Source organism: Anguilla rostrata, chromosome 13 (genome assembly GCF_018555375.3).
Source record: "Anguilla rostrata isolate EN2019 chromosome 13, ASM1855537v3, whole genome shotgun sequence".
Classification (NCBI taxonomy): domain Eukaryota; kingdom Metazoa; phylum Chordata; class Actinopteri; order Anguilliformes; family Anguillidae; genus Anguilla; species Anguilla rostrata.
Window position 1 is genome coordinate 14,800,434 of NC_057945.1, and position 16,899 is coordinate 14,817,332.

A 16,899-nucleotide genomic window follows, 5' to 3' on the forward strand; every position below is an offset into this window, starting at 1 on the left:
AGTCCTGGGGACCCCTGTGCATAGCAGTGTTCACTCCTGCCACAATTGCAATCCCAGAATTCTAACAAGCTGTTTATTTTTCTTAATTATGCTTTTAATGCTTTGAGGGATTATTTACCCTCTTAGGCCACATTACATTAGAAATAGCAGTGCATGCCAAGAAGAATAAACGTCCCATGTTCACATTGAGCTATATTGCAAATTATTACATAAAGGGAGGTACAGAAAAATGTACTAATCAAATTGAAGACTCGGGTGAATGAACAGGCTCCTAATTGATGAAAGTGTGGACACATGGGCACTAAAATTAGCAATTTGCTAGATAATGAAGAACTGAAAGGCAAAGCAAATGATAATGAGCCAAACCTGCACTGTGATAACAAGTTGATGGGAAAAAATAAGAATGAACTTAAACACAACCTGAACTGAACTTCTGAACCACTGCTTTATTTTGGCAGTTACTTGTAATTCCTGGTGGTGTGCGATTTAACCCGGTATGGTTCATGTGACATGTTGTGGTATGGTTTATTGTCTTTACATGTTTTATATTTTACACCTTCTGAATGGCTTAGACAGTGAACTAAGACTTTCATGATTAAAATTTGCATTAGAAAATAATCTGATAAAACCAGATTATATTACACCTTGAAGATCTCTTGAAATATGACTTCTATGTCAGAACCCATGATGCAAGCTAGACCAATCAGGTCATTTTTCTTTAGGCAACATCACACAATTGTAGGCGCACATTATCCTATATCCAGGGATTTATTTGAACCTTCGGATAAGTATAGCACGTCACCAGTTCTCCATTATAAAATTCTGTAGTTATATCGATCACTTATTGTAAAAATACATCTGTCCTGGGCCCACATCTTTGGGTGTTTTGGCATTACGCACAATCAGAGTGCAATAAATCCTTTGCGATGAGATTCATACCATGTATTTTATTTGTCAGGAAATTTTGTTTGAGATACTAGTACCAACCTTCTTAAGGTCTTCATTTATTAAGTTGCCGTAGTTGATGTTGACGTTAAATCTGGAAGAAAAAACAACCTGCTGACAAAATATTAAATAACGCAACTTCCGGTTTTGTAAGCGTACGGTTGCTACGTGTAAGATTCCAGTCGTGTGTGTGAGGTACTTTCACCTGAAGCGACGGGGTGTCTACAGCACTCTTTTCGCAGGGTGACCTACGTGTCATAAAATGTAAATTATCCTTCTGTACAGCTTAATAATTAGCCATTCAGAATGCACCTTGTTCACGGATTTAACAGTCACGCTCCACCCTGGAATCACAGCCCCACTGCTGCTAAGGCAAGCTTTTGTTTGGCTGTATCTAATATAAGGATTGTATAGTGTAGTCATATGTAGTCCTCTTTCAATTATATATTAAAATATAGATATAATTAAGATATATAGACAGAGTTTATGTGATCTCTTTACTTCGGTACTGGACTTGTTCAGCTATTGAATCCTTCAAAGGACGGCAGTACTTCAGAAAGTGCTGTACTGCCTGATGGAGAAGGGTGTGCAAATTAATGCAATATAAAAATATGCCATTTGGAAGATTTAGTATTGACAACCAAAACAAAAATGTAAACCTTAATTTACTTTGAAGGTGACAAGAGAAGCAAATTTTCATTTGTTGATGGATCAACCAACACCAACCATTTTATATAAAAACACTCACATGTCCAAGAATTTATTTTTATAATTTATTACACAATAAATTAGATACAAAATATTAAATAAGCAGTAAGTTTCACATGTGAATAGTACAGTATATGAATCACGGGGTATGGGCTGTGACTTTCTTTCAGGGTGTGGTAGGCCTATTAACTTAATTTAAAAAAAACAAATGCATAACACCCAAGTCACACATACATGCACGTACGCCAGAAGAACACATTCAGTCAGCAGTCAGTGATGGGTACACCTAAGCAAATCACTATTGAATTGATCTACCATTACCTCTGTATATTTATTTTGGTTCTTTGGGCAAATGTAAGTGCACCACCATGTACTGCCTTTGCTAATCTGCCTGAATTGAGATTAGCAAAGTGAAAGCCAATGGAGAGAAAGAACCCAGGAATAACAATGGCGCTGGAGTCCTACATCAACAAATGATACAGTTCAGTGTTTGCTTATGAGTTCTACAGTTACATCTTTTCAGATTCAGTACAGAGGTTTTACATCTGAGATGTTCACACTGTTTGCAAAAAGGGAGGGTGATTCCAATGTGTTATAAACTCACGTCCATGATAACCAAGAAAACTGACAGGGAACATTGTAATCTGTGCTTTCCGATGAATAAATATGAAAAATAGAGAAATACAAACAGTGAAATACAACATTAAATACAAAAATAGAAAGTACGTTTTGTAATGTAAAGTGTGGAATTAAAATGGCAAAAATTCACTCTCTGTGGTGGAAATGGTGGAAATATGTTCAGTCATTTGGACAGCAGCAAAGTCCTTAGGCTCATTTGGTAGATCTGGACCGAGGCCAGTGTCTATGCTGCTCTCACCAGAACAGTCGTGAAGCCCCTTATCACAATGGGGCTGTTTTTCAACACCAGGTTGGCGTGGAGCATCTTCGTGCCTGTCGCCTTCGGGATGAAAAAGGCCACTTCCTTCATGGTTTCCCCCGGCTGCAGGCTCACGCTGAGAGACAAAAAGGAAACAGGTGTTTGTGTGGCTTTGGCTAATGGGACGACCGTTAATTTGGGGCTCGGGGAAGGCGAGGAATCATGAGACACACTCTGTGGGTTCTATATCTATGTTACATTACAAGTTGTGATGGGATTCTATGCAGTAGTATATATCGATGTTAGAGCACATTCGGTCGTAGGATTAAGCTACAAGTGCCTGCCCATATTTGCAATACATCCCATATGGTGAGTGAATTTTACCATGTGATGGGGTCATATTTTCCATATCAAAAACAATTCAACAATGATTCCTGATTTAGCAATGATATATATCCAAAGACCTCATCTCAGCACACCTAAATTCTTTAATTTTTTTATTTTCAAATTCAGTGGTCAAGAGACGTGTTAAAAAAAATCATCGCCGTGGTTGCGCAATCGCAACTGATGCGTCACAGGGACATTCACGACGCTCCACTTTGCAGACTCATAACGTAGACATGGACGAGAACATTGCATGCCTCACCTGCATATCTTGTTCAAAAGGAATTTGTGTAATCAGCTGCCAACACTAACAATCGTGCTCAGAATAGGATGCGTTGGTCCTTCAAGCATGTGACATTTACAACAGGAAACAGAAATGAAAGTAATCGTTTGATAAAAATACAGCTGTGACGCGCTCTTACCTTGATTGCAATTTTCCGGGCACTAAACCGGCTCCCATTACCGTCAGCACGCCGCTCACGGGGACATGGAAGGGGTTTCTGAAGACGAAGCGAGCTTCATTCTTTTCGTTCAGCGCGACACGATCGCCACCGGTGATCTGGAGGAAGTAAGTCACACATAGCTCAGCCAACTAACTTCAGAAATCAGCTCAGAATTCAAGCAAAAAAACATGCAAGAAACACGGCGGGGATTCTACTACATTTCTCTGAAAGAGTATTTTTCTCCAGACAAGGAAGTTACAGTATAATTGCAGTGGTCGTGGTAGTCAGTGGGAAATCATTGCAGTCAAACGACAAGTTCACTTAGTGGGTAGCTGACTCCAGCAGACCGCTGGTCCACAGTCATTCACTACTACCATTGTTCACTACCCATAATTATTTTTATATTTATTTCGTTATGTCTTATGCTATTTTTACAACTTGTTAAGTAGGCTCACCTGAATGGAGATCCATGGGTTGGTGATGTTAAACTCCTCTGTGGCCAGGACTCGTTCGTGACTGGCCACGTCCTGCATCACCACAGCGAGGTTCACCAGACCGTCTCCCAACAGCATCTCCTCATACTCGGAGTGGGTAATCTGGTGCACGATGGTCTTGACTGTTGACGAAAGAGAAAATTAATGACTGGCTGATCTAATTCTTATCTGCTCTTATCTCTACTGACCAAGACTAATCTGGTCAGTAGGTTCCAGGAAATTGAACAGAGGCTACATATGGAAAGGTCCCGGACATGTAACCCGAACATCGACGAATCTGCGCACAGGTAGACGGTGACGGAGAGAAAAATGTACGTTCTGCGGGGTGAAATTGCAGCCACACAGTCACGCACACACCTACACCACCAGCGATAACACACTGCAGGGAGGGGTGGGGAGGAATGCAAATTCAATCCTACCAAAGCCCTACCAAAGTAATCTCTTAAACCTGAATTTCCACTGTTATAAATGACCACTGTCCAAAACATGCCCTTCGCAAGTCACCTTTGAATCGGGTGTCAGCAAAACAATTAAATGATAATAAGGCTGCTCGCTGAATTGACATTTACCTTCATAGGGGGCCAGCTGTAGCATGTTGTGAAGCTCCCAGAAGGTCTCCAGTGGGCTGCTGTTGTAATCCTTGGCCTGTGCATTGACGTGTTCATTCAGGGTTCGAGGGGAATTCACCTTGTTGGTGACAGTGACGGAGAATGAGATGGTCTCCCCGGCGACGGGCGTCTTGACCAGCTTCAGGGAAACGGCCAAGGTGTGCTTTCCTCCTGCCAAGGCAAACCGTGAATCCAAATGAATCTCCAGAACCCATACTACTGAATCGCCAGTGATCATTGTTATGCATTCCAACATAAATTAATCCAAATGTATAGCATCCATGAATATTCCTACCCCCAAATGCACAATGGGAGACCTCATAATCGGTAAGGGGTCGGGGGCTTACCTCGAAGAGTATATGATCGTCTCAACCTTGGACCTAAAAAAAAAGAGATAAAATAATGATTAAATAAATAGTCATACCATAGTGGTACACAGACATTTAGCTGAGGCATGGTATGTTCTTGTAATACCACAAGTGTTTGTTGGTTGATGAAACAAAATAAAAAATAAAGAAATACTCACTTTCATCCGCTCTTCTGTTTGATGGCATAACGGCTGTAACAACATGTGAATAGAAATGTTAGAGCAGCTATTGATACGTATGTGCTGAAATCACTAGAAATCCCATTTGACTTTGTCTGAAATACTTTAAAAAAAAAAAAAAAAGATAAATAAATAACACATTTTTAAAAATTCTACTGATATTCAGTAGAGGACAAATGAAGGTTGGAGTCCTGCATATTTCAGTTACCTTTCAGAAAGCCAGAACTGAACTGGCTTCCAATTTACACACTGACCTCGTGGCAGCCATTAAGAGTAGACCTCTTTGAATATTACCCATTGCTGTACTAGCTCTTTACTAGCCCTTTGCACAATTCTGAGCGGCACGATATGAGAATGGTGCTAAGGGCTACACACCACACGCAGGTGTGGATTCAATCAACATCTTTCATTAAAGTCTCATAACGTTTTTCATTTCATTGCTTTGCAAAGGCGCTTTGGCAAGTTGATTTTGGTGAACGCTTCACGCTTCCAATTCATTTGTGAGCCGAAACAGGGGGCGCATGTTGATTGGATCCAGGCCGGAGTCAGACAGGTGATTGGTTGGTGATCTTTCTGCGTTACCTTTGGTGTTTTTGTATGCACTGGTGACGTTGAGGGGCCGGGAGGAGCCCAGGCTTTTGGTGCAGATGATGGAGCCCACTCTCTCAGTGTCCACGATCCGGGACAGCACCTGGCCGTTCTTCACGATGACCGTGTGCACGTCCGCGTTGACCTCGGCGTAGACGAAGGGGACGTCGTAGATCACGTCCAAATGACGCTCCTTGATGCCCTTGACGGGAGAAGGGCCACAGCAGAATATCCCTGCAGGGGAACAGAACACTGCCGTTAATCTCCTCCCTGAGGGTAGAGCTAATAAGTAGCTTAATATAGGTGGTTTGCTGCGGCACTCTAATATTGAAAGTCCCATTCCTTTTGTTCCATATTGATAGAGGGCCTATCTGCTCTGTGCCATTATTACGCCCAGTGGATCAAGGTGCAGCACCGTAACCCATAAGTCTGCAGAAGTAAACCCTATTATTCCAAAATATAGCCTAGGTTTAATAAATATAGCCGATTTACTAAACGAACATTTTTACTTGATCGGCCATCTGTGCATGTAGCAGTGAGTTCGCTGGTCAAAACCGTCCAATTAGAGAGGAAGTAATTCCATGAATCGTGTTAAATGTGTGAAATGTGCTTTTCTGGTGCAACACAACTACCAATTTTACAGATAATATATTTCATAGTAGATACAAGACATACCACCAAGGACATATACCAGAGAGCATAATGACAATACTCAATACAACACAAATACAGTCCTAAAGTACCTGACGTAAATTTAAAAAAGGCTCCACTCAACTCATGAAATCTGGAGCTGGCAGTGAAACAATAATCAGGTTACAGCTTGCAAAGAGAAACTGTTATTTGTTGATCACACAAACACTGACATTACATGTTTGGCAGTTTTATAACGTTTTGGCAAACGGTCAACTGTGTAATGTCCAAAACTTTGAGAACAGGTTTGATTTGATTGTGGTGCCAAAACACAGGTCTTTGAACAGCGCTGAGAGAAACGAATTCTCATGACTGTTAATCCAAGTTGTTGATGTCAAGCCTTTGCCAAGGGGAAAACTGAACAGAACGCTGTTGTTTTTCTGCAGTGAACGTATTTTGACTTGCCATTGCTTCGTTCCTGGGGAGTTGGATCCAAAACTTGCCATCCATCAAAGCCAGATCCTAAGTCACGACGGGTCATCCAGCATTCAACCCACACATGGAAATTCCTGGAAAAATGAGAAATACGGGCACATAATTACTGAAAAAAGAAAACTGGCAGGTAATTATCTTAGTAGAATGAGGAATTGCTGTTTCCATGGCTCCACAAATTTTAAGGACCTCTAAGCAGATAATTACCAAATGCTGTCTTTGCTCATCTGTAGTTTTTTCCCCATCTCGTCATAGTATTCCTCAATAACAAGGTTGCCATTGGTGTCGTGGGCAGAGTTGAAGTTGGTGACGACCCTGCATGGAATTCCCAGGACTCTCATGACTAAAAGAAGAATAGTTAAAAATGTTTAAATAGACTTCTGCTTTCTGTATTCAACATACTTTTCCATTCATTTTAGTACCAATGGAAGCATTACTTTTTAAATGTCTTAGGCAGCATGAGTTCAATTGTTGACGTGAATGAACCATGTTATACGAAACTATATCACTCGCATTTTAAGGAATGGCAGTTTCTTTAGCCTGAATTACAGAAGTGCATACTCCGTAAATTTACAGATCACAATCTATTTCAGTTCCTACTGGTGAGATGCATAAGGAAGGTTCATCTCAACAGAGGGATGAACGACATGCAGAACGAAAAACGATATTGGAGGAGGAGCTTGGAGTCAAGCTTACCTGTGCACATGACAGCTGCGAAGACCCAGCACTGGCCATAGTGCACTGGGCTGAACTTGGATTTGGCCCACTGTTTCAGTATGTCAGCACTTCCCGTCCACTCCGAAGGGTTAACCCCGTTTTTGAAGACCCCAGACCAGTTCCCCTTCAGAATCCCTTTGTCGTCTTCACAGTTGATCTGACATAACAAACAGTAAACCCTTGAGCTTGCAAGAAAATAATAATAACAATAAGCAACCCTCTCCACACCGTTCATATTCAAAAGGTGTCCATGAAAAATGCCTACAAAGAAAAAAAAGAAAGAATACAAGTTATCGCATAAAACAAGACCCTTCCCGTTTACAAAGATAAGGACCGGCTCATTTCATCACAAAACACACAACAGCTGTGAACAAGCAACAAGCAAACATTCACTGATGTAAAAATGCAAACTCACTGAGTTTTTAGGATTGAGTACAAAAACATCAAAATAGCATTGTTGAATAAACTCAGTGAACACAGTTATTCCAAGGTCAGGATTTAATCAACAACCGTGATTAAAGCAACTGTGTTCAGCAACCGTGAACCACAAAGCCAGACTTTGTTGATGAAAAATGAGTAACACTTGCATTTATTTTCAAGTTAAACAGAAGGACGCATTGTTCATGGCTCGGAGTGCTTTTCCCCCCCAACCCTTCCCAGGGGTCCTGACTGAACTCTCACCATCGCGCACACCACCCTGCTCAGGTACACTGGGTCTGAGCGGCGCAGGCAGTCCATTTTCCAGTTCCTCTGGTGCTGTGGACTGATTTTCAGAAGGTCAAGACAGATCTCCAAGATTCCTTCTTCATACTACATTTTTGTTGGAGGGTGGAGGGAGAAGAGAAAATGTAAGAGGGCAAAATGATAATAAATTTCATGTAGTAACTGACAATATTTCAGCTTTTTTTTAAGGGAAGCCTTGTCAGACTGACCTGGCCGAATTCCCATGGTCTCGGTACCACGTTCTTGGAGGTACCCACATACAAAAATCCGATGTCATTTGTCACACATTCTTCTCTCAGTTCCTCGTTTTGAAGGTACACTGAATCGGCTGTGGAGACGTGAGAGAAAAAAGGATTGGGCAATGAAATTAAACTCGAAGTGAACTTTGCGCAACTCTGCAGAGGCTTAGCAGTCTTGGCACAAAGTATGAATTTGCTACATGCAAATATGCGGTCTCTGATAGCAGGGGTTTTCAGATTTTCAAATCTCCTTAAAATTGACCACGGCACTCTGTGGCTGAGGACACAAACTCAAGACTACTAAAGAAGGCTACAGTGCAATAGGTATTTAGTAAAATATAAATTACTGAAATACATCTTACTAAATTACTAAAGTACATGTTTTTATGAGTTTCTGTGAATATGCACTAACGTTACGCAGTCCACACACAAGACGTGCTTACCGGGACACCAGGGGTTACACAGCAGCACAAACTCTCCGATTTGGTAGCTGCACTGCCGGGGCGTTGCCAGGACGTGTACGTGCAGCTCGTAGAGCCCGATGGGGGCGAAGGACGGGGCAAAAATTTTGACGGTGACAGTCTGGCTGCGAGCAGAGGTACCCGGCTCAATCTCAGCGCTCCACTGAGAATAAGAGGGCGGCTTCGAGAAGGTGGCGGGGAATTTCACGAAGAGGCCACCTGCGCTGGGGAAACACGGGATTGGTGATTGACTGCAGCGGTGAAGAAAACAGCAGCATAGTATAATGTTTAGGGAACTGGGCTTGCGACCTAAAGGTTGTAGGGTTGATTCCCAGGTATAACACAGCTTGTTTAATTTCAGAAAGCTGAATTGCTTCAGTATCCTGCTGTATAAATGGGTACTGCGTAAGAAATGCAAAAAGCTGTGCAAGTTACTCCGAATAAGAGTGTCTGCTAAATGCATGTGATGTAATGTGATGAAATCAAGTCTTGCTCCTCTATGGCTCCTGGTTGGCAAAGGTTTCTGATAGTACCTAGCACAGCTTTGAAGACCAGGCTGTCTCTGTCTGGGTTGAATGGCCGACCCTGGAAGAACAGGGTGATCCTGAATGGCTCTCCTCTTCGCACAACCAGGTTTTTGGAGCTCAACCCTTCGGTCTCATGGCTCACCTGGTTGGTCGGGAGCTCCAGGTTAACATGCTTAAGAATCAAATCTGTGCAAAAGTGGGAGGAATACAAGAAAACTGTTATTGCGTACTAAAGCGAAAATATATTTTGAGAAATTAGGTAATGGAAGTTGATTCTATGAGAGTATTTTAAATGCATTTTTTTTTTACATTTTGGTAAATATGTAAAATCTATTACTGCAAACAATGTTGTTGAAACTGTTTACAACTAGTTCAGTCTTTTTATATATACTATGTACATGCACACACACACATATACATATGAGTATTTGTAATAGATGGGTAAACACAGCACGCTTTTGTATTTAAAATAAACAAAAAGGAAATCTCACCTTCCATTAGCTTTTGGGTACTGTAGTTCCTTGTTTCTAGTTCTTCACTCGTTTAGTAATCTGAATCCCTCCTTTCGCTCCACATGACATATTTAAACCCCAGGAGCCGCCTCCCTATTGGGGCGTGGTTGGGCATGGCAAACAGGTTTCACCGAAGACTAAATAAACTTGCCCAGTCCCTAGTCGATGAGCAATCCTGACCCTAAATTTGGAATATGCGTGCGTCCCAGTGTAGATGACATGCTTGCGTGCAACAGTGGGACCACGCCCCTCGTACCCTCGTTCTCTGAAGCTGCAGACAAAAGAAGAGGTTAAAGGAAAATATATCACACTGTAACGTTAAAAATCTTCATTCCCAGCTTCTGCAACGGATAGCATCTAACACGTCTCCACCAAAGGCAACAAATATACCCTCAAAGGCAAACAACACTGAGCAGGGCTGGGAAAATCCACGTGCCACTCAATGAACAGGTCTCACATTTCACACAGTTATATGAAGATAAGATGTTCTCAATAGATTTTATACTGGCATCTGCCATACAGCTGTGACATGCAACAACAGCTTTTCGTGGCATGGCTTGGCATGTGGAAACGTTTGAGACGTCGGCCAAAATCTTCACGTCATTCATGTGTGCTCTTCAGACCGCTCCCAGGCATGCGCTTGTAGTCATAGTGTGTCATTGTGCTCCGTGTCTGCCACTTGGAGATGATTAGTTATGTAGTAAAACAAGATGAAGCTTGTCCCAGGGACATTACACTGGAACCCGCATTGTGAGAGGAAAATTGCTGGAGGTGTGACGGCATGTACTGTACCATACACTGTAAAAGAGGGAGGCGGAATTTGGCCCTTGGTTACATAACATAGCAACGACCATGTTAGTACCAGGGAAAAGCAAGTGAAACCAACACACCCAGCTTCATTTTTTGACGAAAAAAGGTAATCTTATGATTCATTAATGTTATCAAAAGCAGAGGTATTCAAACTTAGTCCTGAGGATCCTCTGCGTATGCTGGTTTTTGTTCCAACCACTACTGCAATCCCAGAAATTTAATAAGCTGTTAATTTTACTTAAATAGGTTTCATGTTTAGAGGGATCATCTTAAGCCATATTATGTCAGAAATAGCTATACATACAATTAAGATAAAGGTCCCATGTTCACATGATGCTATATTGCAAACAACTATAAAGAGAGGTAACAAAAATTTTTAACTGATCAAATTCAGGCCTGAGGGGAATCAACAGGCTCCTAATTAGGTTGTCAAACATGTTTAACTAAATCTTTTTTTCCCCCTTAGACTTATTAACACAATGCTTGTTTGGTTCATTATGATTTGCTCAGTCATGAATTTTTCATTATCTACCAAATGGTTAGTTTTGGTGGCCAGTTGTCCACAGCTTCACCAATTAGGAGCCAATTATTTCACCTCAGTCTTTATCTTGATCAGTTAAATAATTTTATGAAGTCGTTTGCAATATAGTAAAACAAGCATAATGTGAACATTGGACTTCTATTCGTCATGGCATGCATAGCTGCTTCTGACATAATGTAGCTTAAGAGGCAGGTTTATTTATTTGTATAGCACCTTTCATACACAAAGGCAATTCGTTTTAGTGGCCAGTTGCTGGGTAAATTATCCCTCTCAACATGAAAAGCATCTAATTAAGAAAAATTAACAGCTTGTTAAAAGTCTGGGGTTGCAATTGTGGTTGGAACGAAAACCGGCATACACGGAGGGTCCCCAGGACTGAGTTTGATTAACACTGGTCAATCACAATGCCGCCAACGCCAACAGGGAGCGATACCAGGGCGTCGACTTCTCCCACCCAGTCTGAGGCCAAGCTATGTGTACTTCTCATAGCTTCAGAGTTGCTTACGGTGGCTTTCACTCATCACCACAGTGACCAATTATGCCTCCATTTGCACTAAGCGCAGGAACAGTCAGGGCTGATTTGATCCAGCTGCATTTCATCTGCTTACTGAGGCAATGGTTACCTCGTGGGCACCAGCCCAGAGTGCCCCTCTGTTAGCTGTCAGGGTAAGTGGCCGCTCTCTCCCACGACCTTCACTAGGTTCTACTACCTAAAAGCTGGCTGTCGCTGTAGCTTGGGGGACAGCAGGGGGAACGTTGACTGTTTCGTACCTGTGGACTCCAGCAGCTCATTCGGAGGAATTCGAGCCTTGAGGTCCTTCGAATTGGGCATTCCTGTCTGCAGGTTCGGTTGGGCTCGGCGGACCCACCTGACTACAGATTGCAGGCTTTGCACGCCGCCTTGTTTTGACTCCTCAGATGAAGTTACTGCTCAAGCTACCACCCCTCATTCACTTTTATTTATTTTTTGCTTTTTTCCCCAGAAACATTTTTGAGCTATTTGTTAACAGATATGGGGAAAATAACAGTCATACACCCAAGCGTGGGAAGAACCGAGACTATTGTCATATTCTAAGTGAGGCTCATTTCTTTATCTGTAAAAGCGTGTGAGGGTGTTCATTTCTATGAAGCCAGTGACAAAATAATCTCGAAAGGTGTTGGTCTGTTGCATGTCCCCCAATGACTCACTTGCAATGCTGCTAACCTCATGGGCATGGCATTTTGCCTGCAAAGGTACAAAAGGGACAGTTGTACAGATAGTCTTACTTCTTCAAACATGGCAAAAAATTCTGGGTGCGTCTTTCATTCACTCAGGAACACACAATGAGAATTATCTTAAGGGTCTTATGTATTTGACATGGCAGCACTGAAAGGAATCCCAGAGGTAGAAAATGTTGTTTTCATACCTTGGCGACTGTTGACTGATGACGCAAAGCACTTTTACTTTGGTACACGGTAATGGAACATTGAATAATTCACACTCCTAAGTTTGCGGTTTCTTCTTTCGCAACTTACATTTTTTTCTTGTTTGTGGCCGTGATCTTGAATGGGGGAAAACAAAACAAAATATGGGATGACAGATTTTCCCCCAGGGCAAACGCCTATGACACCGTTTGACTAGGGCCACCAGTCTGTCTCCACCATATGACGTGAAGGGTTTTAAACTTTGTTATCCTCCAGGGACACTCTAACAGTAGAGTTAAGAGGCTAATTGTACATCTGAGTTTGCAATTGAGACATTTATAAACAATTAGCTTATTAAATATGGGGAGAGTCGGAAAGAAAAGTGAACATGGATGGAAGTTCAAATGCTCTGACAAGCACATCTTTGAGCCAGTAGTCCACACTCATGACTCTGGAGACCTACAGGATCTGCTGGATTTCATTGTTACTCAGAACTTGGGTCTGAATTGTCTGCTGATCTTAAGGAAAAAACAAAAATCAGACTCCGTGGCTCTCCAGAATCAGGAATCACTGCAGTAAAAAGAGAAATCCAGTCATATAAAGCAGAGGTGTCCAATCTTATCCAATAAAGGCCACTGTGGCTGCATGTTTTTGTTGTATCCCAGCACTAAGACACATGATTTTTTATCAACTTAGATTATTGAGGTGATGCAGTGGTATAATTGTTTGAGAAGGGGTTCGACAAAAAGGCCATCTGGCTAACTGAGGACTGAAGCACAAGGCAAAAAAACAAGGGGAGACAAACTGGTGGCCCAACAAATGGCACTGTGACACTCTGACCGGTCACATTCCGCATGAATGGGTAAACCAACTGAACCACCACAGTAGAAACACAGTAATTTAAACATATAAATCAAGTTTATTCAATCAATAGATTTACTTTATACACTGAAAAAGTTAAATCGTTCAATTATTAAGGAATGTGTTAGCTGAATGACTAAATTATGACTAGCTTTGAAAATTGTCATAATGATCAATTTAAGGATCAAAGCTGAATAAATCAGAAAAGAACAGTTCATTCCTTTGGGTGGGGATCCTGATGTTACCTTCATTGTTTTTTTCCAAGTACCTTCAAGAACAATTCATAAATGAAATGCATTTAACAATAGATGTCTTGCCATGCCTACACTATATATTGCACCATGATTACCTGTGTGACAGCAGACAGACTGGGTTGGAAAACAGTGCCTGGTTCTTTTTTTATTTCTATTTTTTTGCACTCACACTTTCTACATAAGCCTCTACTTAACATGCAACTTGGTTGTAAGACTGTGAAATAGTTATGATTTTAAAAAGATGTCAATGATCTGAAATTTATATTCCCCCAGTATAGCTAAACAGTAAAACCAGTCCTACCTCGACTCAATCAATGATCAAAGCTTAATAGAAAAATATTTTGTCAGAATTTTGTGCTTCCAACTTTGTGGCAACAGTTTGAGGAAGGCCCTTTCCTGTTTCAGCATGACAATGCCCCTGTGCACAAAACAAGGTCCATAAATAAATGGTTTAGTCTGGAAGAATTGGCTGACCTGCACAGAGCCCTGACCTCAACCCCATTGAACACCTTTGGGATGAATTGGACTGCGAGCCAGGCCTTATCCCCCTACATCAGTGCCTGACCTCACTAATGCTCTTGTGGCTGAATGGAAGCGAACCCTCACAGCCATGTTCCAGAATCTAGTAGAAAGCCTTCCCAGAAGAGTGGAGAAAGTTACAGCAGCAAAAGGGGGGGTGGGGGGCAACTCCATATTAATGCCCATGGTTTTGGAATGAGATGTTAAACGAACGCTAATGGGTGTGATGTTCTGGGTCCCACATACTTTTTGCCATGTAGTGCACATCCTTAAAATATACAAAAATAAATAACTGGAGTTAATGGATCGTATCTTTCTTTCGTTATTATGCATCACAGCTTGCCTTCTGGTGTCATCTGAGAGAAAAAAAAATATGTTAACCGACCTTATTCATTTGCAAACAATGCCTCAGATGGTTCTATTTAAATTCACTGATAATGATACTAGGTGGACTGACTGGGATGTTGAGCGGCTATAATGAGCTATCCAGTCTATTTTTATATGCTATTCACAAACACAATGCACAATCTTGTTAAGGTGGTAAATTTACACTCCCACAGCCAGTCTTTCTATCAAACTATTGCACTAAATAACCATGTACTAAACACACACTATTTGACAGCCATATAACATTGGATTTAGAACTAGACAAAGAGTTGCACCTGCTTGCACAGTAGGGAAGGGGTTCCCAAACTGGGGTCCAGGAAGGAGTCTCAGATCTTCATCTATTATCACTTCATTTAACCTCAGGTTTGAAAGAACAAAAAGTACATCCTCATAAACATTATGATCAATGCAATACATTCCACATTTCTATTGTGCAAAATACTGACGATGATCTCTATTATACGAGGTCCCATTTCTAGGCGTTCACCATTTCATTGAGAACCTCAGGGAAGCTGTTTTAGTCTGGGGACCCCTGCAGTCGGTGTTGCCAGATGTCAAATGGTGAACCCATCCAAAGCCATTTTTTCCCATCCAATAACATTAAAAATGTAGTCCAATTGGGTGGGATTTTGCCCAATCTGGCAACACTGCCTGCAGTATTAAACTCACTTGGTGCAAGTCTTAATTACCACATGCCACCTGATTGCAGCCACTGTATCCTTGCATGAGGCTTCACTTCAGAGCAGGTGATGGGAGATGAGGGACGCTACACTGTGGCATGCTGAGCCGCACCGTCGGCAAATTTGCCAGCATTGTTTCAATAGATCCTGAAAGGTTTTTTTTTTTTTTTTTACCCTATTTTCCTTTATGTAGACCAGAAATACTCAAATCTGGTCCCAGAAGTCAGTTCAACAGCTATAGATCTTGTTGGGCTCCTAATTAGTAGAGTCAGGTGTGCCAAATTAGGGTTGAAATGAAAACCTACAGTGTGAAATGATTGGGCAGCACTAGCTTAGACAAACCTACTTATTGAGATGTGCATGTCTGTGTTTGGCTGACCAGTTTGGCTCCCAGTCCCAAAATTCACTAGTCTCCAAAAGGCAGACAGGATACTGTCTGTAGCTGTAGGCTGAGCCTCGAGGCTCATTCCAGTTGTTTATTTCATCCGCCATTGCATCTGTTCCTTTCATCCTTTTCTAATACGGAACGTGAAAAATACTTGAAATGAATGTCTGGAATCCTGCGTGCCAATTTTACATATTCCAATAAGTGACTGGAACAAGCCTTTGGTGATGGGTTCTTCCAGGTCCCCTTTGGCCAGGCTCAGGTCCAGCCCTTCCTGCTGCAGGAGCCGGTACCGAGCTGGCGTCAGGCCATCTGGACGGCCACCCCTGGAGGGTGAGACACAGAGCCCGATTCGCACCCACACCTCGTCCTTGAGGACTCCGGACCAACAGGTTCTCCAGCTCTCCAGGCAGGGAACTGGCACCGGTGGTTACATTCCGACAGTTAAGATATGAAATTACACGGTCCTTTAGCTTACCTACTGCAGAGAATGGCATTTCAACTTTCAAAGGCTTTTCAACAGTCAGTACAGACATAAACAATGAACATACAGTACAGGCACGAGACAGAACAAAGATGACGAAGGTTAATGTGGCCTGCCTCCTATAGAAAATACAAACTAGCAAAATGATTAATTAAAAAGGGGATGAAGGTAGGTAAGAATTTAGTGTCTAAATCAGCGATGAATGACAGGCAGTCTATCCTTTTTGGGAATTAACGTGTCTCTTAGCCGCAATCATTTATTTTATCTGATAGTCACAAGCTATACCTGCAGAATGCATATTTACTGCCATCCAAAACAGGAGCAGACTTGTCAACCATTTTAGAAAAACTGAGCGAAAATAATTGGTTGGAACAAAACCCAGCGCACACCCTCCCAGACATGAGTTGCGAACCCCTGTTCAGTTCAGCTGAACACCTTGGAAGTACAAGATGGAAGTACAAGACGGTCGCAAAACTTACCCTTTAGATCTTGATCATTGCCCTAAATGTATGGATTAATAGAAATGGTAAAGTAGGCTATATAACAAGGGTTGCTGACCATCAATAAAGCAGGATAAAAATAAGATCAATTTCCCCAACATTTCATTTTCCCTTAACTCTAAATCTGAGGGAGATTCTCAATAAATAAAAGGTAAATAAACACAAGTACGAACCAAGAA

General features: G+C 41.7%; 1 protein-coding gene across 1 annotated transcript; it reads right to left on the reverse strand.

Moving 5' to 3' along the window:
* Nucleotides 1-1,704: 1,704 nt before the first annotated feature.
* Nucleotides 1,705-10,019, reverse strand: tgm5l (transglutaminase 5, like). The gene is made up of 15 exons (XM_064305642.1): nucleotides 9,875-10,019; nucleotides 9,390-9,569; nucleotides 8,839-9,075; nucleotides 8,366-8,484; nucleotides 8,115-8,243; nucleotides 7,413-7,590; nucleotides 6,924-7,059; nucleotides 6,690-6,793; nucleotides 5,589-5,828; nucleotides 4,986-5,018; nucleotides 4,807-4,839; nucleotides 4,421-4,630; nucleotides 3,813-3,973; nucleotides 3,337-3,473; nucleotides 1,705-2,666 (listed from the first exon to the last, which is right to left on the reverse strand). The coding sequence occupies exons 1-15, from the start codon at nucleotides 9,879-9,881 to the stop codon at nucleotides 2,516-2,518; spliced, it is 2,055 nt and encodes a 684-aa protein (XP_064161712.1). The 5' UTR covers nucleotides 9,882-10,019; the 3' UTR covers nucleotides 1,705-2,515.
* Nucleotides 10,020-16,899: the final 6,880 nt, after the last annotated feature.